Source organism: Abrus precatorius, unplaced genomic scaffold, assembly GCF_003935025.1.
Source record: "Abrus precatorius isolate BTA unplaced genomic scaffold, Abrus_2018 Scaffold11, whole genome shotgun sequence".
Classification (NCBI taxonomy): Eukaryota; Viridiplantae; Streptophyta; class Magnoliopsida; order Fabales; family Fabaceae; genus Abrus; species Abrus precatorius.
This window is the reverse complement of record NW_020874303.1, coordinates 17,098,562-17,123,808: the sequence shown is the minus strand read 5'-3', so window position 1 is coordinate 17,123,808 and position 25,247 is coordinate 17,098,562. Positions and strand designations below refer to the sequence as shown.

Here is a 25,247-nt window from a genome sequence, read left to right as displayed (position 1 = left end):
TCATAAACATAATCAAAATAAAAAAAGTTTCATTCTCTCAAATTGATGAAAAAAAAATCCAGTAAAATGTAATAAAATGTTTGCCTTCGAGAGGACTACTATAACTTAAACATGATTTATACGATCCTAAAACAGTTTATACCTTCATAATATAAGGAATAAGTTTTATTGAAAAAATCATTGAGCTTTCCTTTTTGTCATCTTAAAATTACAAATTTATTGTTCACATAATAACTACTGGCAATTCCTAATCTTTTAGTCGCATCAGTAATTTCTTATAATTATTTATTAAACTTTGTTTACATATATGATGTTTTAGTTATCTTCTCTCCCTTGGGATTTTTATATCTTTTTATTATTAATTTAATTTGTTACTATCATCCTACAATTTATAATAATAATTCGTTTTAATTTTCTATACCATTTGAAAATTGGAAGTAAACATCTAAATTAACTTAACAACGTTTATATTTATATATTTATTTTCTCATACATCTACTTTTTTATCCTTCTTGTGAACTTTTTTTTTATCACATTATTTATTTTTCTCTTTTTTCTCTCCTAATTTAATCTTCTCTTTTGAAATACTTTAAAAAAGTTAGTTAAGTTTATTTTTTCTATCATAAATATTTAATAATTACCGTGAATTTATCATTAATGAAATTCCATATAAGTATAAATTTTATTATTAATTAGTTTTTGTTATAAATTTATATTCACATCAAATACTAAAACATCATGTAAATAAGATAAAGTTAAAAGATAAAGTGAAGTTAAAGAAAAAGTTTTAACACGAAAAAATAATTTAAAAGATTACATGAAATAAAAAATTTAAAAGACTTAAATGTAATATAAGTTAAAAATTAAAAAAATAAAATTGAATAAAAATATATTTAAAAAACCAAATGAAAATTACATTTAAACTTGGAGGAGAAAAGTATAATTTAAGGTGTTATATGAGAAGGGATAAAAAGTGAAAGTGTAAGGAGATGAAATGAGGGTGGCATGGGAGGCATCAGAACGAGGTAGTGCGGTGGGTTTGGGAACGTTTGGATTGTCGCATTACCCAATGCGGTTTCCAAATTCCCTTCACTCTGAGGATGCATGCATTCATGCCCATTCCTCTTTATCGCTTCGGACTGTATGTTATGTGCTATCATGTCATGACTTCACTGGAAAACACAACTTTTCTCATTTGCAGTACATTCTTATTCTTCTCTGCTCCAATTTTTCATTTATTGCTACTTATTTCAAAATTATTGATGCCTACTACTCTATGTAATCTATTGACTAAAAAACTGGATGTCGTATTTGATGCGTATTAGGGGTTTAAATATATGAATCTCTTGTTACTTATCTTACAAGAATTCTTGTTGTTATAAGATACAAAACACAGATTGAGTTAATTTTGTATGATACAAGCAACTCAAACGCATACGTAGTTGCAATTCAGTGTTGTCAAATTCCTGTCTGATTGATTATTATGTTAGTCGCTGTAGATGAATTAACTGTGTTTAGCTACAAGAGTAGGTATATCCAAGCTTGTTATAGAATCTGATTCATCTTCTGCTATCAGGCTTGGAGATAGTCATTTCATTAGCCTTAACTGGGAGGTCAAATGGATGCATATACTCAGTCAGAGAAGCAAATGGTGAAGAATGGTTTATCAGCTGACCCCCTGCCCTGCATCTGTTTGAGATCATTTCTTCTTGTATTTATTTGCATTATCTAGCTGATAGTTTTGCTTGTTTGTCTCCAAGAATAGGTTGAGTCCAAAAAAGTAGTAAGGCCATTTGATGGTTGTTAGAAACATGGATAGGATAGATAGATTGACGGGGAATGACCAAGATTAGGAATATTAAACTCAGTTGGGATCAATTTTTTAAGATACAAGTCCAATGTACTTCAAATTAGAATTATAAAGATTTCTGTCATTTGGATGATTAATTCTTAGATAGAATCATAGAGAGATGGAGGCAGACAGAGGGAAAATTGTTTAAACAAGACAAAATACCATCTATGGAAATACTATATAATTCTTCTTCTTCTTCTTCAAGTAATTAATAGTTCAATACTTGTATTGTATCTTAGTTTAATTTCAGTATAGGCGAAGTAGCCACGTGAACCATAAGCCCAAGGGATTTTATTTGAGGGATTGTGTTAGTGATATAAAACATAAGCCATTCCTTGACCTGGACCTAACATCTTTAGCTTTCAGGATGATTCATTGCTTGATAATTTCTATGTATCATATGACATTATTTTGTTTTTTCAACCAAAAACTTAGTTTGTTCCATATTGTGTTTAACCCTATCTGCTTTTTAGTCCTCATGCAATTGCACACAACAAGCATGACTCTATTTTCTTAGCTTTTGTTTCAATTTTTGCTAGATGGAGGAGAGGCTTTAAGGAGAGGGATAAAAGAAGGTCTGGTAGACTTGGTCATGACCATGACTCAAGCATTCTATGATTCTTTAAAACTAACAAATTGTGTGCCTCCCCTCCCCTTTACGTCAATATTTGGCTGCATGATTGTTATTATGATGCTTTATTATATATTTTGTCCATCTAACAACTGAAAGACGAGTATCAAGAATTATGGGGTGGGTAATGATATAATTAGAAGGATTTTCATAGCCTATGCCAATTACATAATTAATTGGTGCAGAGAATTAACTTGCTTTTTATCGCTTAAAAAAGAGATGATTGAGTTTTATTACAGTACAGTCTATATATTAGTTCAGGGAAAATAGATTGTAGAATCAATGATAATAAATTCCTGGGGAAGGATGCAATTCTCTTTGAAGAAGGTAATAATTTCTACTATTAAATGGTTACTATGGTTTATTGTTCTATCAACATAGTTGGAAATTTTCCACCAAAGGGACTCCTATGACTTTCTGATCTCATTATCTGCCATCATTGGTTTTTTTTTTTTTCACAAATTGATGTTTTTTTAAATTCATAATCAATTTATATATTTACTTGACTTATGAAGCATGATAGAAGCACAAACTGAAAGATAAGAAAGAGAGGCAAAAATGCCTTCACTGTTAGTGATGAATCCTGTTCGTAGACAACAAAACTGTGACTGAATTCTATACTCAAAATATGCCAGCAAAATTCCTAAATTAGAATGTGCATTCAGTAAACATTTTAACCAAGCTTTTTTCACGGGAGATTATATCATACATTGAACCGTAAAACTTATTGAAATAAGTTAAAAAATGCTTATCGATATCATTAGACATTTTCATAAGCTTAAATATATTCTGTAGAAATTCTTTGCAATGCTTAATTAGTCTATAACAAAATTAACTATTTTTATATGGTGTCTATTTGATAGATACTGATATATTTGTCTCAATCATGAAGTGAGTGTGCCCCAAGTGTTATAGAGGATCTTGAGAGAATTAAGGTGTGATGTTGAAATTGAATTTAATGCCTCTTTGTTTCTAATTTATGGTAGATCTGTTCACTTCAAGCTTTTGAATATAATCTATGCTGTTTAGCTCCATTTCACATAGAATTTGTTTAAATACATTACTGCTCAGTCGCTAAAATTGGTTTAGACTGTTATAGTACTTAAATATATCTGATTCTAATATATATATTTTTATTTCTCCCTCTGGTGATCCCTTGGTTGCACACTTCATTGGGAATTCACCTGTGGTTTGTGTACTTCATTTCATGTGAATGTTGCAAGAAATGGTTCTGTTTTTATAATTGATGAAATAGGGATTGGTAAATTCGTACGTTGAATGATAGCAATTTTTTTCCTCCACCATCTACTGCTTGTATCAATAATAGATTTTTCAAAAAATATTTAGCCCGTGGGGGAAATGCATAATGCAACAAAATTGTCCTTGATTAATCAACTTCTACACTCAGAAGTTGCATGTGGTACTTCGAGCTTGGTTACTTAGCTCTACATTTCATTTTCTGTGGTCTGCATGCTGTTTTTTTTTTTTTTTCAGTTCCTCAGATGTCATGCATATACCTAATTAGCATCATGGTTCATCGTTCAAGTCTTCTGTTTATCAGACTTGTTATGCTGTTTTTCCTTTGCAGTTGAGTTGTGGAAGACGACTGATTACGTAAATGAGTTCACGGAAAATACTTTTCAATATTTATCAAGCTTAGATCCATTGACATAAAACTTACTCCCTCTGTGGTCCCTTGCTTAATCAAAACATATAAAGGGCTAAAAGTGTCCCATCAAAAAGTATAAAAAAAAAAAAAACAAGAAATTTATTAAGATTGGGTTTTGCATGGTTGAGTAGTAACTCTTGGGCACATGTAACATAAGTTGAAACAAGTGATCTAGACTCATGAAACCAACTATATGAAGCTAACAGCCAAATGCCTCTAGGCCCTAACAAACATTTGGCTGACAGAAATTGTTACCCATAGTTATGTACTAGATTTGTGGGAAATTTTCAGTTGTGTAAAGCTTGGGACACTTTGGCTCTACGTCCTGAATATTTTGCTATTTTGAATTACCGTGTAGGGTAGCTTAGTGCACTTGCCTTGAAAATTTGCTCTACATTTTTGTTGCCTGTATCTACTGCTTTGGTATTTTGCCTGCAGCTCTGTTTGTGATCCCGATGTGATTTTGAAAAATCAATGGGACTGATGGTAGAGGTAAGAAATATACTATATATTTTTTTTTCAGAAGCTTTATTTTGTTTTGTTTTACTTTTTTGGTTTTGCTGAGTTATGGATTACACACGGACACACAAAAAGCTAATGTCATCGCTTTGTTCCCCGAGAAAAGTTAAGCAGGTGGTTCTAGTAAATCATAGTAGGAGCAATTATAAGAACCTATATCTTGTTAATTGTCACCCTACGTGCTGATGCTATTCCTTTTTTATTTGTATGTTTTGTATGGATATTCTCATTGATGTCTGGTTTTGCAATTCGAAACAAAAGATCGTATCCCTCAAGATGGAGCATATAGGAATACCAGAAACTTCGTACGGCGGTGGGCTCATTTTCAATATGAAATTCCAATTCATCTTTATGGTTTGTCTAACAAGATGTAGAGACAAATTAATATGGCATGACAGTGGTCAGAAATTAAACAGATTTGTTTCTTTGCCCCTGGTTTTTCTACCAACAAGACCTACTATACATTTATTGAAAAGAAAATAATCTGATTTTTTTCAACATTAAAATAGCATTTCGGTGGTCCTGTAGTTCAGCATTCTTCGGACCCATTAACTTCCTTTTTGTGCATGCAATCACCAATTAATTGCCCTTTAAAAACATAAAGCTTCTGATATGATTTATATGTTGAAAATGCAAGCTCAGCTGCTATTCAAGTTGTCAAAACACCAAACATCTTTGGATTCCCCCGCTTGACATGCACAGATCTTCATATATAAAGTCGATGGTAATAAATGTCTGCGCTGATTAGTCAAAACATTGGGACATAGCTTTCCTGTTGAGCTTATGGCTCGAGAATTGAGAGTGACCACCTCATTCACTCACTCACTCCCACCCTTTTTAAAACAAGCGTGACAATATCTATCTGTCCATGTTAATTTAATTTTCTTATTCTTTTTTCCCTTGAGATTTAGGATATAATGTTTCTGCTTAAGCAGGTTACTCACAAGTGTACAGTTAAATAGATTATCAATACATGAGAATTTCCCATGCCCCCCATAATTTGTTCATATTATTATTTTAATAATAATGTATTGATATTTATAAAAAGAATCTAGTATTCTGAAGAATGTGATAATATAAAGTCAAATGATTAAGCCATTTTTGCACTAGATTACAATTACGAGTGAGATTCATGTGCAGTGCAGGGGACATGCAGGTGATATATAGATTAGGGGAGGGCCCGAGAAATGCGCAATACAGGGTGTTGAAGATGCATAACATACTACTGATGAGCATTATGATGACCCCATAATTGAAAATAGTGGTCCCTACTAGAAAATGAACCAAACATATCTGGTCACCAATGGTGGTCCCCCACGTGACCCTAGTCTTCAATTCACACCACGTGCTCTTGTCCCCTCCAAACGGGACCCACACAACGCCGTACCAACGAGCATTTAATGGCAGCACATGGCCATGCCTGCAGCGTACCATGCTCGGAGAATCTCAGCCGTCGATTCCACGCACACCGCTTTGACTCTCCGCTTACTAAAGAAAACAAAAAAAAACACTCTTTTTGTGGGATTTCATTTAATTTATTACTTACTATTTCATAATGCATTGAAGGACCCGTAATAAACAAGAAAAAATAATATTTAAAATATTTATTATGTACTCTCGAATTTACATAAAAGTGAAAAGGGTTGAAACTTGTGAGGAAAAGAAGGAAGAAAGAGAGAGAGAGTGTATTGGGTGGAGTGGTCGACGTCAAGAGGATTAAATGGGGGGTGGAGGTGTGTGTTGTACTAGACATTCATTGATTGATTATGATTCATATATATGGTGATAGGTGAAGGGGTGTTGGTAGGAGTAATTTGTTGTGGCACTCCTCGTTACTCGGGGTGTTTACTCGGTTCTCCCCATCCTACGCTCCCGCTGACACCGACATGTCCGCTTTCATTTCTTACCGTTAGATCTTCTCATTCAACGCCTCAGATTCACCCATTCCCTATTCGCCGTCTTTCCCATGACGTCTTTCACGCAAGACACTGTTCCCTCTCCCACCCTTACCCTATTCATTCATTATAAACAAAAGTGTCTGCATGCATCATGCATCATGCATCTGCATCTGCATCTGCATTATCCTTCACCTTCCATTCCTCTAATTCTTCATATCCAATCACAAACACCGCTGCTTATCCCACTCCTCTTAATTAATTTTGTGGTACCTCTCTCATATATATATTCACATACTTGGCCAGACAAAAGTTCTATGCCATCGCTCACACACCTTCTACTTTCTTTTCTAACCTTATACTTTCCTCTCAACAAATTTACAACTCGCCCTTTTGCTCATCACTTTATGACAAATTTCACTTTGCTCACCTTGTTGTTAGCTCCTAGCTTGTTTCTTGTGCTTAATTAAGATACTATCAATTCTCAGAAGCCCATGCTCTATCAGATCGATTAATAGAAAATTTTCATATTACTACACATACCATTGCTTTAATTTAGTTAAGCTACCAATCTATAAAAATACGGTTATGCCATTTGCACACTTTTACAACAAAGGTATGCATTTATGTGTGTGTTTTAATTTTAGTAATTCTTTTTTTGTGTATTATACAAATATTATTAAATTAAATTGATATTTTTAAATAAATAATTTAAAATATAGTATATGATTATTATTAATAAAACTATATTATTTTAAATCAAATTTAAAATAAATTATAAAAATTAAAATTTTAAGTAATATTAAATTTGAAAAATAAATGAATAATATAAAAAATCAATTAGTATGATAAATAAATCAATCTCTAAAAATATTCTTGTTTGGTAATATTTTTAAAAATACTTTCATTTAAAAAAAAATTAAAACATTCTCATTAAAAAATTAATACTCACAATCTATAGATAGGCTGATTTTTTAAAAAAGTTATACATATGAACTTTGGTCATTAGACTCATATGAAGGAAAGAAGTACGACTTATGTATAATACGGAAGAGTTGTTTTTCGCGTTCTAAAATTTTAATCAGGTCCAATTATAATTTAAGTCCTATTAACAAGTGTTTTAAGTATAGTTATTGGGAAATAACATATCTGATTACATGCATGCTTTCAAATTCTTTTTTTTTAATTAAGTATCAAAATAATCTTTTTGGAAAAAAGATATTCTCTTGTAACATGATTAGTCATTTTAATTTTAGGTGTAACTCTCTTTTTATACATATTAAATAGTTTTCACCTATTTAATGTCTATCAAGAGAGAAATACACACGTAATTTTACTTTGACTAAAAAATTTATTTTATATTTTTTAATATAATAATAAAATTTATTTTTTTTCATGAATTAATAATATAAGGTTACTGTTTGTCTCACAATTATGTAGAACGATAGATACCGACCTAACTAAATTACGCACTAGATGTAACTAATTAAATCTTTGATTAATGTAAACCTATTGAATATAATCAAGTAACATGAATTGACCTTTTTATCATCAGCTGAGTTCACACAAAATTGTGTAACCACGCGTCTTTTATCGGCTCAATTGAGGTAAATTGTGTAGCCTAAGTTCATGTAATTTAAAATTAATTTTCTATGTAGAATCAACTTTAGAATCGATCTTGAAATTGTTTACCTATTTATCGAGTAAATAGTCAAGTCACAAGAATTGACAACTCTCTTATTAGAAATTCACAAAAAATGTGTAAAAGTGGTTCTTCCTAGGGTAATAAATAGTAAAATATTTTGCTTACGTAATAAACAGTAAGAGGAACAACCCATAGTGGTTTGAATCGTAAGAAAATTTAAAGTCACCGGTCAAGGAGTTTATACAATGTTATATTTAAAATTATAAAAGAACTGTAAAAAGAAGTAACGTCGATTCTTTAAGTAAGGATACGTAAAACATATTTTAAGACTTGATATTACAAATTAAATAGGAATACTAAAATATATTTTCAAAAATAAAATACATGTTTATATGAAAGGAATGATAAAAATTCAAGCATAAGTGATAACGTAAAGTAAAATAAAATGGGAATCAAGAAGAAAAAAAATTACATATTTACAACTCACCTGATTGATCCTTAGATTTTTGAAACAGTAAAATGAGATGACACATAAGAAGCTAGATACTAGACATGGCACTGGTTGGAGTCAGAAGTGTATATCGTGCTCTATTTATGATAGGTTGTATGCCCCCTTATGCTGCTCATTAATCCATTTCTCTGTACATTAGAACACAAAACTCTTCCACTCACATATTCAAATCTACCTAACTTATTATGATGTACAATATGGTAAATATGCTTTATATATACCCTTCGAGAGTATGATCGTTTAGGCTATTAGTAAAAGACGGATGAATACATAAATATTAAAAATAGTAGTATTTATAATGAAAGTATAAATGGGTTCACATAATTACGATTGCATTTGATTTGCGAAAATAAAGCTTTGCCTAGCCATAATTTTTATAATTAAAAGAGTTAGAGACTCGTGATTTTTATTTTGAGTCCAATAATTGAAGAGACTGGTCTCACAAAGGCTGAGACTATTTTCTCTAGCTCACTAGACCATCCAGGTAGGGAGGAGAAATTCTCGTCTACCGTATCATTATCATTATAGACATTTAATATTTAACGTTAAACGAGCAGGGTGCAGATATTTCCCGTAGATAATTGCATTTTTAATATTATAAAGATAATTAAATTACATAATACCAATTTATTTATATAAACTAGGTTTTATTTAGCTAGTCTAGTCTTAGAGATGAAACAGTGAAGATACATTCGTACTTGATCAGTCATGCATGTGTAGAGTTATAAAATGGATGCGGGGTATTAATGAGTAAATCTTAAAAGGTGTTTAATAGAACATTCTCTTCTCATAAGTGAATCAAATATTGGTAAAGGGAAATCCTTTGTTTGGAGAGGTTAGACACTAGGGTGTTTATGATTTATCTCATCGCATTAACGTGACTAAGCTTGACTTAATTTTGAACTTTAGAAATCATATTCTATTTCGAGAATAAGAGCAAAATACTTTAAACTTGACCTAATATCTTATATAATTTTAAATTTTATATCTTCTAACAATTATATATTATTAATAAAACCTTGTAGGATACGATACTATCTCTATCTTTGTATTATTTATTTTAAATATATGTTATAATATATATCTTAAATTTAGTTTCTATTATTGATTATAAAGAAAATAGATTTAATAGTGAGTAGATGCATAGGTAGAGGGAAAGTTGAAAAAGAAAAAGGAAGGAAGAAGAGGTGATATGTGATTGTGATATGATGTGGCCGTGCGGGTAAAGCATCGTACAGGGGAGTTCGAAAGTAGGGATAACAAAAGGCTAAAAATAATAAGGCAATGATGAAAGAATCGCATTGAAGCCATACTTGTCTCGTGTCAAGTGTATTTTAAATACTCATTTTGTCTTGTTCTCTGTGTTTGACTACGAGCAACTGTTGGTAGCAGGTAACGGGTCGGTTGTTGACCGGCACCATCAGGTCATTCCCAATTTTTTTTAATAAAATGTTGAAGGAATAACAAATTAATCTTGATAGTCAATATTAAACTTTACAAGTACTTCGATGTCTTCGCGGATAATTTCCTATATTATATTATTTGTTTGTTTTAAAAAATATTTTTATTTATATAAAATTAAAATCTGAAAATATTCAAATAATTTGAATAATCTAAGAATAAAAATCATTAATAAAAATTAATAAGTATAGCAATTAATGTTAATAAAATAATTTTTTTATTTGGGTAATATTTTTTCTCTATTCAAATAAATCGGTAGTTTTTACTATTATAGTATTGTTACATATGTGGGAAATTCTAGTGTGGACATAAAAATATGGATGAATTTAACGGTGAGCAGTCACGTTAGGCAACCGAATTTAGTAAATCTGGGCGCATAAAACAAATCGAAATTACTTACTTAGATGTTCTTCGTTGAAAGAATTTCTCCGTCTTTTGTGGCCTTGCGTTAACTACGTACGATGGTTCGGTTTTTTTGTTTATTTTATCTAACACACCTCAGTAGTTAGTTTAAGTTTCATTTTGCATAAAGCTAATTTTGGAACATCTGAATGGGTAACTAAAAAGCACCATTAGTGTAGTGTGAGTCAGTGCTCTTTCTCTCTCTTCCACACACCCACATGGTCTCCCATTATATAAGAAGCTATATGTGGGTTAGGGTTTTGAGGGGAAAGAGCAAAACGTGTTGAGATGGGTTGGTATTGAGGGGAATGTTGGCTGGCTCGAGGCTTTTCACAAAGGAGGTTCACAGTGGATAGAACTATAAGGCTTCGGACCAGGCTTCATTCCCCTCAAAAGTACTTCTTCTTCATTTGGGTTTCTAGTTATAATCTTCAACTACATGAAGCTGTTTCTTCATATATACATGTATATATGAATGGTTATGTGGCTATGTCCTTGCAAAGGTGAGGTTGAGAGGAATGTTGTCTGGCTCGAGGGTCATGGAGGAGGAGAGTACTGATGAGATCAATTCTTTCAGTTAAAGTTTCCAATGGAAATTTACCCTCTAACACATCATGATTCTCGGACCAGGCTTCATTCCCCCCACCCAACTTTTGCTATTATTTCCTTTCAATTTGTCTCTCCTCTTCATGCCATTTCTGTTGGTAAGCCTTTCTCTTCCTTTCGTCTTTCTCTCAATTTACACAAAAAGAAGGGTCTTTTACTGTTTGTTTGCAAGGTTAGGATTTTCAACTCTTATGATCACTTGTGATCTTTTTTACTTGTAAATTTTTATAAAGGTTGCATTTTTTTTACCTTTGTTTTTATTACACATGTGAAGTTATATATGCTATAGCTTCTTCCATTTTCCAAGAACTTTAGTGATGGTTGAATCAATTTTTCCGCATATCTAGAAAAACAAGTTTGAGTTTCCCTTCATACATTTATTTAATTTTTCTCATGTGAAGCACTTGTGCGAAGAATTAGTCCATGTTTAGAAACCTATTAATTTTAGAAAATACTTGCATTTTTTTAAGCTTAAATAAAGAGGCGAGATTTATCCTCCTTTTATGTTTCTCCTTTTCTCTCTCACACACAATGACTCACGGAGAGAGAGAGAGAGAGATGCATGTGTGCAAACAAACAAATCTCTCTAGTTTTCTGGTATATTAATTTTAGATTAACATATATTTCACAGAGACAAGACTTATAATATATTATTACGAAATAAATTAGCTAATCCCAGGGTCTCACACCTGCGGGAATGTTTATTTCACGTGGACAAGAAAGCTAAATGAAAGCATCAACAGTGAAAACCTATCAGATGTGAAATTCTTTCTTTGTCTGCAACTAGCTGCTATGCTTCTTAGGTGTCTGTACAGTTTCAAAACATAACATCCCTCTTCTGATGTTCTTTCAGCTTTTCTCTATTAACCAGTTTTCAAGCCGGTAATTTTTATAGGGAAGCCAACCTCACAATTTACTTGGGAAAAAGGCTAGCCATCATTTTCGTGAATATCTGAATGAAATTACATCAGGTAAATTAATAGTTACCCAGTAAAGCAAGTAATAATGAAATATATCTAATGGGCAATATTAATTCAGTTATTATGTTAAATAATTATTATATAGCATATACATCTTCAAATGAATATATAAATAAAAAAAATGTGCGTGTGATGCGGGCTTTTGAAACATGATGTACTGTTGAATTTATTATATTTTTGTTGCGTAGTGAAATGACAGTGATGAGTATTGAAGTCATGCACTAGTTGCTGAAGTTGCTGAGGCATGTGTGAATGTGAAAGGGTGAATGAAAAAAGGGATGAGATGCCAGAAATAGAGATAAGATAAGAGATGTGCTGGAACAGTTAACGAGAATCAGGAGAAGCTAGCTAGGGATTCTATGTCTCTGCCACTTTTGCTAGCTAGCCAGAGAACAGATATATGATCTATATGACCACACCAGCAGCTTCCATTATCATGACGATGTATCTAGCTGCATGCATAAGCTGATGCAAACTAAACATGAAAAAAAGAGAAAGAGAAAATAGAGCTTCTCTTCTATTCTATTAGTGTCTGTATGTCTGATATGTGTGTTTTAGTGTAATGTATTTATGGAGCTTCTAAAGTTGTTGAAAATTCAGAAACCATCTCAGGAAAAGCTTGGATCAGCTATATCAGCTTCTTCTTCCTTTTCGTGGAGTCATAGTAATAGTGAGATGAGATCTTTTAGCATTTCAAATTGAAAAGCATTTGGAGAGAGAGAGAGTAAATGTAGAGTATCTGACTTTTCTTGGGAAATGAAACTCAGAGAAAGACACAGCTACTCGGGGATCGGTTCATGACAAACTTGGTCTCTTTAAAGAAGTGAAACAATTGCACTCCTTTATTGTTGACAGCTTCATCATGAATTTATTATCATTTGAGCTAGTTGCTAGCTTTTCCACTGTCAGCCAGCCAGCAAGAAATTTTTTAAAACAAACTTAAACTTTCAGTATCATACACACTCATTTTTCAATTCAATAGCATATTTGAAGATAATGTATTATTTAATGTTGATTTAATTAATAATATAGTAATAAAAAAATTGTTTCTCTTGCCATTTTTTTCACAACAATATCACCAAAATATGATCTTGTGATCCTTATAATTATATAAGCTTCTATCCTAGCTAGCTTATAATTGTAACTTTGTTTTCATATGCACGTAGATGCAGCAGCCAATTTATAACTCCTATTATTCATTCATTTTTTAATTAATTGCTACAGCATATAAATAGTTAAAATAATGAAAATAAAGCGTTTCATGGGCGGATTTTCGACTATTCATGTCTTCAAATATTTTGCTGCAGTAATCATTTCATTTGAAATGTGTCTGTAATTTGAGTGCGTGTCTAAAGTGGAGGTTTCTTCTATACAAGAAAAAAAAATGTTAAGCGTGGTTACCCGGCGTATACATGACCTGCTATTATAGGTCAGCATGTGTTTGGTTTTATCCAAGTTTAAACCCTTACGTTTATTGCCTTGATTGCTTCCTTTTCACCCTTATTTACTCCATGTTTCCCTTCTTCTATTTGGCATGCACACATAGAAGGGAATAAAAAAAGAGGAGCCACAAACGAAGGCCATCCTTTGTTTGGTAGGAAAATACAATTAAAGAAAAGGAAAAGAAAGTATGCAATTTTTGTTCTTGGGAAGATCGGAACGGAGGGAAAGATAATACCAAAGTGGTCCTATATGTCTTCATTCATTTTGTTTTGAACCAATTGCACGTGTTTTATTGTGCGTTTGGGATTAAAGAGTTTAATATAAAAATTAATAAACTAAAAAGTGTTTATTTTAATAAAATATATTAATGTTTTTATTATAATGTAAGAACCTTACGAAAATTAGGTTTCAAAAGTTTGTCATTTCAATTGAAGAACTCAAAGTCTTATAAGTCTCGTACCTTTAACGTGAGACTTAAATTACATGCTTTACAAATGAATTATAACATATCATCATATTTCGTAGCTTTAGCACTCACACGGGCTAGTTATGCATTATCTCCTTGACTAGTCTTATTCGAATATTGTAATGCTAGTAGCACCATTTCCGCTGCTTATTTACAGCTAAAAAATATATTATTTCCATAAGTTCTTGTTAATGATCCCTTAATCCAACATGTCAACACGAGGCTTTACACTCATGCAAGTTTTTTTATCACTCCTACGTACACTACCCAAAGCGACTTGGTTAGCCACCTGAAGCAAGGATCAAACATGGCTTTTGGAAGATTGTGGGACCAAGCAATAATGCATGTTGAATTTCAGACTGAATCTCACTTAGCTAGCCGTGAGTCACATGTAATACAGCGCTATATAGGAGAGTGCTTCTCTACCACGAGATCCATACTCTCTCTAACCTCACATTACTAGCCGTGAGTCACAAGTACGCTTAGCATTGATACTCTATCGCTAATGCTCACCCAATGTGTTGAACTAAAGTGTGCTTTCTTTAGGTACTTTTTTCTTCTTAATGTCCAACAACTACTTGGCTTATTCATTCAAGAGTGGAGGCCCCGCCAACCAAAAGTACGATTAGATATGCAGATTCAAAAACAAACAGTCATGATCCAAAAGAAATAAAAGAACAAACAGTCACACTTGCAATATTATTGATTTATTTTCATCATTTTCCCCCCCTTCATTGCATGATTCCAAATTAAGGTAAGTGATTACCAAAACGTGTTTTTTATTAGCTTTGTCTTTACATTTTTCTCCCTTTTTATCACCTAAACGAGTAAAGTATCTAACTGATAAATGTTTTTGAACATGTCATGGAGACAGTTTTAGGTATCTTTTTATATTTTTTATGTATTTTTTCGGATGCATAAACATAAAATAATTATATATAATATTATATACAATAACAAAATTTGTATCGGATATCAATGTGTGATTTTGCAGGAGGCAAAAACTAAAATCCATGATCGAATTACAAGGGATTTCCTGTTCTATATAGAAAATAAAGTAATGCATGTCTGATATCCACACATGCACACGCGTTTTTTTTTTTGTGTCATGTTATTTATTAAGAAAAATATCCATATACAATTATTTGTGTATGATGCCAATAAATGCACGTGTTATTGAAAAATTAATTACTATTTTTTAATTTTATAAAATAATAAAATATTTAAAACAAACAAAAATAGTCAAAGAGGTGTATAATATGGGGTAATGAGCAATGAAGGATAAATTATATTTCATCTGGTCTCTTTTACGAGTTTAAATACAATGAAGCGTCAATGCACTCTAGAATAGATGGGCACTTCATTGTAATTAAATTATTCTTTTATAGGATGACGTTAAAGAAAATTTTCATGATCCTATTTATTAGATAGTTTACAAAATTTTAAAAGTATTTAATATTCCCTTGTTTGCAGTTGAATTTTATTTTTATTTTATAGTGAATTTGAATTAATGATTTAATGAATTTAAATTAGAATTTAATTTTTTTAAGTAAAATTAAATATGAAATATTATAAAATGATCTTTTAAAAATTAATGCATCAACTGATGCTAACATATATTTTTTTTAACATAGATAGTTTGATAAAAGTTATCCTATAAATAAGATTAAAAAAATTGTATCATGCAAAGTACAATGAATTACTAATTTTGTATTTATAAAAAATAGTTACTAATATTTTTTGTAATAGGTATAAAAACTAAAGTCTCATTTTTAAATATATTAATTATTTTTTATATTTTTTATCGTGATATTTGTGTTAACTAAGTACTATTTTTATTTATATAAATAAATATATTTATTGATTTAATATATATATATAAGCCATTAATTAATGTTTATTATAAGTATTTCTGGAATTGTTTATAAATTTATGATATATGATTATTTGTTATTAATTTTGATGAATTAAGTGTTTGTTTCGAAAGAGAGGTAATATTTGTTTTAAAAAATGCGTTAATCATGAATGACTAATTAATGGATAAAAAACCTGTAGTCCATGACCCAAATTAAAACTATGGTAACATCTCATTCCTATTGCCAAATTTTGGCACCCCTTTGATGCGCCGATAACAAATAGGTATAACTTCGATATCATATAAAAATCAAGGCCTTTTTTTGTCTTGTTAATTAGTGTTTGTTTTATATAAATATTTTTTAAAAAAGAGATACGTCAGAGTGCACTAGAAATTATGTTGGGAGTATATTTTTTAATAAAACCATTTAATTTTTCTTATGTTTGATTTGGTCCACGGATCATTTGCATATTGTTTCCTTGTTTTTAACGTAAGCATTTGTTATTTTGGGGTCTCTTCCCAACAGGAAAGACAGATGTTGTGATCAGTAGTGAGAAGCAAACCGTTTCTTATGCTGTTTCAATAATTTTGAAATTGATAGAACGTATAGTTGAGAGCAAGGATCGATAATTCCAAGATTAATAAACGCGTTAGGTCGTGCGAATCGTAGGAGGATCAAAGTGTTGGATGGTTGCATGGCACACATGACTTTAGATGCCATAGGTATCGGCTGCCTTAAACTCGGAGAGAAAATCGTCGTAGAAGAGAAATGAAAGGCATTGGTTGAGTTTTAGGGATTAGACAGAGTGGCCTACAAATCGATATGTGACTACAAATAGTTTCGGTTCTCTCCAACGTGGAAGCAAAATCCTCCAATTCTTAGGACATGCGTCTGCTCCTTACCAGCACGACAATTAATCGTGAAGACAGCTATGCCTAATTAATGCTACTTGATAAATGAGATTATAGTTTTTGCCCTTTTGACCACAAACTCTTGAAAGAAAAAAGGTGATTATAGTAGCATAAATAGTTTCGTTAATTTAAATACATTAAATTAAATAATTAAAAATATTTTCTTGCTAAAAACTTACGTTAAAATATATGAAATATTAATAATATTTTTTTTATTTTTAATTTCTATCGTACTTCTTAAACATTGATTAATATATGTATAATAAAAAAATCCAAAAAAAGGATTTTAGCTATTTTGCACACGACGCGTGGGTGCAATGTACAGTTTATATTGCGCTGATAACAAACCATTATTCTTTTTTTAAAAAAATTACTGCACTGAATGTCATTTTTTAATAAAAATAATTACTTTCATTTTCTTCATATCAATCTTTAAAGTTAATGGTAACAAAACCAATAAATATATCCATAATTTGTCATGTAAAAAAAAATTAAAAATACACATTACTAAAATATTGCTTTACATTACTTATAAGGATTGTAAATGGATTTTTTACTTTATAGCAAAAAAAAAAAAAAAACGTTTAAGTTTTTTTAATGCACTAAGAATAATTGAACATTTTTTTCTTTTCAAAAAAGAAAATCTCATTACGGTAGAATACTACAGTGATTTAATGACACTATATTTCGCCCGAGTTACAATATACACAGGATGTTAGACGCAACAGAAACAGTAAACGGAAACCTTGACCATGCCGCCGCAAGTTTTTCACTCTTATATTAGCTGCTTCGTGGAACTAATCTTTCTCTCTATTTCCGAGATTTTACCAAAACTGGTCCTATGAAAAAGGATTAGAGGGGCAAAAACCCATGAATGGGCAACTATATATAAAGTGGGCTGAACGAGATGTGGATCTTTAAGAAAGATGGATGGCCATCTCCTGGAGAAGAACTTTCTTCTGAGATGCATTAATAATGCCCTTGCACTCAGCATCTAGCAATACCTCTGTCATGATTGCAGTTGCTTGTCCTTTAGGTTCATCTTCTGAAGTCCTCCTCAACATGAATGCCTGAAGAAGCAAGATAAGACTGCATGATATCAACACTACCGTACAAAAGTGCAATTAAGTTGTGCTCAGAATTCTTGTGAACTAGACAGCTTTTATAAAAGAATTTTTTTATAACATCTTAATTCAGTTCAATAGGCAACGCCAATCAAGCCTTCCGCATGCTAAAGTCTACAGTATTTTATTACAGTATTTTATTCTTTCAATGAGGGGGAAATTGGGAGTAGGGGAAGACTAGTTGGACGGGAAAAGGGTATTGGAGAATGCATAATGCGCCTTTGACACAGGATATTAAACCTCATCATGCGCAGCCGTGATGATCTGGATATATTTTCCTCTTTGGCATCAGGAGGTACAGACCGTTTTTAACTATTGCAATAGGGACAAGCAGTAACCTACGCCCCCGTTTCCCTTTTTCTCATTGTCAATGTGATTATAATAAAACCCATGGTTCTATTTATTTATTTTATGAAAGGCTGGATGAGTTATTACTGTTTTAAACCCAGAAGGGAATGCACTCTACACCCATAATAAGCATAGAACGTATTTCGCTTAAACCACATACTAGAGATGTACCATTGACCATTGGGTTAAAAATGTGAGAATTAGATTTACTACAAAAATATGAAAGCATGCCATTACCTGCCCACGATGAGTTATTTCTAAGTAGCCTGGTTGTAGGATAAACGGCTCCCCATCAATTTGAACTGGGAAAGGACTGGAAGAATGTATTTTGATGACTTTACCTTGAGCTAGCCTTCTTGCTTGTGAAAGTCCAACCTATTGAGCAAATCAAGCACTGGTATTACTAATTTACCATCAATTTAAAAATTTATCTTTATCTGTTTTATAAGCATTGCAATAAAATATGAGTGAATTTAAATGTATAAATACATTAATCTCTAAAGTAATCATTTCAATAGACAAGGTTTTATATATAACTTGTATATAAAAAAAAAAAAACTGTTTTCCAAATAGTATGACAAGCTCTATTAAAAGATACTAATGTGAAAACAGATTAACACTGACGTTGGATCAAATTTAAAATCTCTTTAGTATATTATATGGAAAAGTAAGACTTTCAAATGGACAGAAATGGAAGACTATCATCAACATAAATCCAGAAGTTTATTAATTTTATTGGTTTAATGATATGTCGGTTAACCATATTTGAGGGAAATGGGCTGACTAAGAGTGGGCTGCGCTGCACGAAAGGAGGAATAAGGGGGAACCGGAGGTGTCTTAGCAGCAGAAACAAAGACAGAGCTTTTTAACAACCAAGACAGTTTTTTACCAAAAAAAAACCTAGACAATGTACAGTTAGCATATAAAATAAAAACATAGAAGGTTAATTAAAAAAATAAAATAAATTCTTGTTAGGGAGGCTCCAACATAGAATTCAGACCCATGCTTAATCAAGAAATGATGGGAATCATTGAACCTGTGAAACTTCTTTATGAAGTTAAAATTTGGATTAGTTTGGTACTTTCGGTATTTGAATTACTTTGTGAAATGACTAAACTACATCATTAAAAAATAAATAATACGTCAATAACTTCCTTAAATGTATTCACATCATTACTTTATAATTATATGAAATTATAAATATGATTTAATTTTGAAGTAGTAGAATAATTTAATTTAGGCACTTAATCAAACTTATGGTTTTTTTGGTTTGGACTATGTGAAATTTAAAATTTAGTAAATTTGGTCCCTTATTAATTTTATTCTACTTAAAACTCTCAAATTATCTTTTTATTCAAGTTTTTGGAAATTTTTTATAGATTTATTAGTGATATAAAATAATTTTAAATATAGAAGATGAAAACTTAAAAAGATTTGAAAGATTTTATGAAATGATATAGTAGGGCTGAAGAAGAAATTTTTTGAATTTTCGTATGATTTGATTTAAGTTTGATGTTATAGTGTGTAAGTTTTGAATAAATGAAAGTTTATAACAATTTAATTGATTTAATTTTATGAAAATTTTAAGTGAAAAATAAAAATTTAATAGTTTTAAGCAGAAGAAGTCGACAAAAAAACTAAATTTTGCTTAATTTAAAAAGAAGAAAGAATTAATTAGTTAAATTACAAGAATCAAATTAAGAGAATGAAATTGTACATAGTCCAAATTACAAGAATAAAAAATATAATTAAACATTTAAATTAACAATATCATTATAAAGACTTGATTTGATATTTCATAAGAGCTTAAGATTAAAATATCCAATACCTGAAGTTTTCCTAGGTGCCATGCTCCACAAACACATACCACCTCCAGCATTTTATCATGCATGGATTGAAGACTAAAATCATCATCGCGCTCATAATCATTTTGCCAAAGATCTACTCCACCCATATAGCTTCCAATATTGAGCACAATTAAGCCCTCAGAATCCTGTATGAAAGAAGAATAAATAAATGATGCTCTGCGTGTAAATTTAAAGAACACAATACTCATAACATGAATATAAGAACGTGAAAAAATTATCGGAACCAGTAATTAACCTTAGGAATCTCCAAGTCTCTCCCGTCAACTTCAAGCCATACTTGCCATGGCAAGTCAGCACAAGTTCTGTCCATAATATCTCTTGCTCCTTCTTTTGCATATCGTAATTTATTCAAAAACTGTTAATAGAATTACCAATAGAGATAAACAAACCCAAAAGTAAGTAAGAAAGCATGGCGTGGGTCCTACACAAGTTAAATACCCCATACAAGAGAACCAAAAAATTAACCAAAAATGATGAAGAAAACATGCATAATTTTTTGAAATGTCCAAAAACCATGTTGCTGGACATCCACTCATCTTCAACATGGTCTCTCCTGGTTGTCATTAAGAGGTATAATAAACAACAATAAAAGAATCAATCTAAATTGCCTCATATTTCAGTCAACTAAATTAAGTACCCTAAAGCTAATAGGGCAATTTAGAATAAGTTTATCCTTAGAGCATGTACCAGTAGTATAATTTTAATGAAATACTGCTCAGTCTTTACAATGGTAATTATTGAAAGAAAACTAGACAATTGACAAGGACTAACATGAATGAATATGTTACAATGATACTTTGAGGAAGGGAGAATTTCTACCTGACTACTAAACTTTTCAGGATTTATTTCTCGAGTAACATGAAATTCATAAGCAACCTTTGCATCACATCCAATGCCTATAAAAGCAGATTGCAGATGTCAGTAATTCTTAAGAAACAAGCTTAGATGGTTGTAGTTTGAGAGAAGTACCTAAATAGTTCATCATGGATTTAGTTTTCACTCTTTTTGGTTTTCCTTCAGAGTTTTCTTCTGCAATTTTAACTTCCCAGCGATCTAGCATAGTAACTGCTGCGTTGTTGATGTTATGCAAAAGCATGGTTAATCCGCCTTGTCCGTCAAGTGCGGAGAAGCCTCTTCCCCAATTCAGTACCCTAGACAAATCATTTCCAGTGCCAAGGGGAAGAATGGCCACAGGTGGAGGTGACTCAAAATTGTGTCTTTCTATAGCATTAAGGACCCATGCAATAGTGCCATCCCCACCACATACCAGCACTCTAAAATATCGTACACTTCCGAACAATTTCAGGCCCACTTCAGGGCCTTGAGAAGCACTCAATTCAAAAATCTACAATAAAATAACCAAATCAGAAAATGTCAAATGAGACTAATATGAAGGAAAAACCTTGTCTTTATCCAGGTAAGTACTGCTAGTTTACAGAAGAAAGGAGAAAATATTTTTCATAGATGACTTGCTCTCAACAACTTATTTAGTAGGATTCAATGAAACATTAATCTGTAATATCACACAGATATTCACTATAAAAAGCCCGAGAATTTCAAGGGGAAAAAGGCAACAGAAAGTTCTATTCAATTAGAAAATTGAAAGATAACAATAGTATAAAACATGAGTAATTTCTCATGTTGCATGGTAGGAGGAACAAACACAATTTTGCCTGACATTTTTTTTTATTTCTTTTAACTATTTATGAATCTAGTTTCTTTTCCTTTTTATTAACTAGTCAGCAGTTTTAAAGAAGATTATTAATACAACACCAAAACATTTGCATTACTGCAAACATTCATGAACAACGAACAGGTTAAAATATCATACCCAACAATGCTTAATGATGAAATTACAGCATTTCTTTTATTAAAAAAAAAAACGTTCTCCTTGCTCTAACAAAAAGAAAAGGAAATTTCATGATCATGAATCCAAATTAAATGATGTTAAACCAACTGGTCACAAAGTTGCACTATGAGAGTTAAAACCTTCTATTATAAGAAAGTACATGAAAAAAATTAGTCCTCTTTTTTAAATTTGAAGTGGGTAAAAAAATATTAGCACACTGTTCAACAACTGCCCTGCTTTAAGAATATTAGTCAAAATAAGTTAGATTTAAGCTATCTTCACCTATCTTTGAGAATTTGATTTAGGACCGAACTCAACAGCATTGTGTAATTCATGTAGTGAACCTTATTTAATGGGAGTTTTTTATTTTGTTGCAGTTGTCTTCCACCAAACTCATCACTCAGCAACCATATCTGAAACAGACTACATCTCAAAATACTGAAGTTTCATTTTTTCATGTCTACAATTGTTATGTCCAAAGGGCAGTGAGTGTACTAATTGGGTCTGTGAGTTGAGTTCAACTTAGTAAGGCATCCTCAATGGCTTAAAAGGTGAAGGGTCTGCATCAAATGCAAAGTATTATATGTCAAGAATTGTGTCTCTACTAATAGCTTATACTTTTCGTGTGGTGGAAAGCAATCCTAATCATATCATGTGGTATACTGAAGCCAGCAAGTTCAAATCTCAAGTTTGATATATTTTCAATTATCTCAAAGTTTGAGAGCAGACCTTCTCTAAGAGAGAAGGAATGATATGCCCCAAGTCATGAGGGTGCACATTGGGTTTATGGGTTGGGTTTAACTTGATTGCCCATGCCCAATGACTAAAGTATGAAGAACACAGCATGGGTAGGATCAAGTGATTCTAGATATAAGATCACAAGTAAATATAATCACTGATCTAACAAAAATCATATGATCCAATCTAAGATCAAAAGGATATATCTGCAACATGCTTGATAACAGATGACATTATTTTGATAAAAATGTTTGTTTACCAAGGACAAAGTAATCACCTGAACAGGATTTAGTAGCATATTCAATCTCCTATGAAGAGAAGGTCCAAGCTGCCCACCACTTCTAGCATTGATGAAGACCAAAAGTGGGATTGCATCATGTGGCAAATCAACCAATGAGTATTTCTTGATTTGGCTAGGGGTAGCAGTTAAACCATTTCCTAATAGTATACCATTATTCATGTGATCAAAGATCTTATCATCACTGGACTTATTCCAGTCAAGACCATTCAACACATATTCAAATAATGTTGCATCGGTAACTGAGGACCCGCGTGACCTACCATTAGGATGGCAACCACCTCCATTTTTGTTGCGGTTACGCCGCTTTCTAATCTGACCATGAACAGAAGAGGTTATAATAGAACTTAATTGCCCTCCCTTTTGATCTTCATCAACTTCTTTGACACATAGAGGAGAAAGGATAACTCGCCTCAAAGGACCCAAATCACAAAAATCACCAGAATCTCTAGTCAATTTGTTATGACATTTCACATGAATTAGGCGCTGACACCACTGGCAATGCCATGTAGGAGAAGCTTTAACAAATGGAACACCACATGGCTCGTCACAGTAGAAACAGAAGGCAGATATCTCATTATTTTCATCCACATTAACCCATCTTTCCGACCAGTGATGTCGAATATGACTAAAACCAGCCTGAGCCACACATTTGCAATCCTTTGCTGCAAACTGAGAACAAAGGAAATGAGCTGCGACACCACAAACAGAGCAACGATGGAGAGGAGTACGTGGTGAGGCTGTTGTAGCTAAATTTTGAGAAGGCCAAAGTGAGGTCAAGCAGAAACAACAAGTGGATGGCTGTTCTCTGTAAGTAAAATCTTCAACCCACAAATGAACCGATAGAGGTACTTTAAACTTTTTCCAAACTTTCTTCTTTTCTCGGGCTGCAGCTTTAATCCAATTCAACGATGATCTTCGCTGCCACTTTAGAACAGCATATACGACAGCCATTAGGCCAAATGATCCAGTGATCAGCCACCCAAAAATAGATGCACAGGAAGCATCAGGGCTCGTGATCACCCTCAAAATTGAAATTCCCAAATCTATCATGGTTAAACTCATCTGATTGACCTCATCTGTCTGACGCAAAACCTGAGCATTTAAGATGAAATGTCACTCATTGTCATAGTTAACAATTATGTTAAGGAAAAGAGATATCTGACTGTCAAACAATAACTAGACAGATACAAAAAAACACAGTGAGTATGGGCAGCAAAGCATGATGAACCAGTTGAAGTGCAGAAAAATACAGAACAGAAAATGATGGTTCTCCAGAATGGAGTTAATTAACGTGGTACATTTTCCAGAAAACGAAAAAAATGAAAAGACTATTCATAAAAATTACATCGAGAAGACAAGTAAAAGATAAGAATCATGATCGATTAACTTGGAACAAAACAGCATCCTTCAACTGGCAAAGTAAATGAAATCACATCACACATATAAACAATATGCAAAAAGAAGAGATAAATTCCGAAACAATTCATAAAAAAACTGCTTAATTACGAACGAAAATAAAATCGTAGGGTACGCACAGTGCTCCATTAAAATTCTAAACCGAATTGAGTATTGCGGAACCTAACATTGAAAATTGAGAAAATTCGAAAAACGTTTTCATAGTGAAAGGAAATGCAGCTAACGATGGAATCTAGAGATACGATGAAGGAAAAAGAAAATTGATGAGAAAACGAATAGAAAGAGGAGAGGGAATAGATCTACGCAACGCAATGAATTAGATGGAAAAAGATTTAGAGAGGAATTTGTGAAACCTGAATGAAGGTTGCAGAGAGCGAGAGAGGGAAAATGGAATTGAAGCTTAAACGAATACTGTTACAATCCCTCTCTTCCTCTTCCCCCTCAAAGAAGTAAACATTATAACAACTCCAATATTATTGTTGTTATATTATCAAAATTTTCGTTTCAGCGTGTGATTTTGAACCCCTGCTTTTTCATCTTACTTAATTAAAAAGTAAGTTGAAATTTAATATTATATTTATAATATTAATTAAAAAAACAAAAAGGAAAAAGTAGTGAGACAGAAACGGAAAAAGGGCGGGATTTCCATTGCAGAATGAACACGCCTTCCCTGTTGGATCCACCGTGAGATGCGAATGGGCTACGCGTTCCTCCTCTATTTACCATTATATCCTTTCTTCCTATTTTTTATAATTC

At 32.0% G+C, this 25,247-nt stretch overlaps 1 protein-coding gene across 1 annotated transcript; it reads right to left on the bottom strand.

The window, feature by feature from the left end:
• Positions 1-17,478: 17,478 nt before the first annotated feature.
• LOC113855174 (diacylglycerol kinase 2) lies at positions 17,479-25,005 on the bottom strand. The gene is made up of 8 exons (XM_027486689.1): positions 24,845-25,005; positions 23,052-24,167; positions 21,157-21,532; positions 21,007-21,083; positions 20,423-20,542; positions 20,148-20,312; positions 18,557-18,694; positions 17,479-17,917 (listed from the first exon to the last, which is right to left on the bottom strand). The coding sequence occupies exons 2-8, from the start codon at positions 24,135-24,137 to the stop codon at positions 17,765-17,767; spliced, it is 2,115 nt and encodes a 704-aa protein (XP_027342490.1). The 5' UTR covers positions 24,138-24,167; positions 24,845-25,005; the 3' UTR covers positions 17,479-17,764.
• Positions 25,006-25,247: the final 242 nt, after the last annotated feature.

What these genes read in the sequence shown, in the direction of transcription:
- LOC113855174 (XM_027486689.1), bottom strand. Translation starts at nt 24,137, where the DNA reads ATGAGTTTAACCATGATAGATTTGGGAATTTCAATTTTGAGGGTGATC. An exon ending in GAGACTTGGAGATTCCTAAG is followed by an intron (nt 20,313 to 20,422) that starts GTTAATTACTGG and finishes TCTTTCATACAG; the next exon opens with GATTCTGAGGGCTTAATTGT. An exon ending in GGCACCTAGGAAAACTTCAG is followed by an intron (nt 18,695 to 20,147) that starts GTATTGGATATT and finishes TTTGCTCAATAG; the next exon opens with GTTGGACTTTCACAAGCAAG.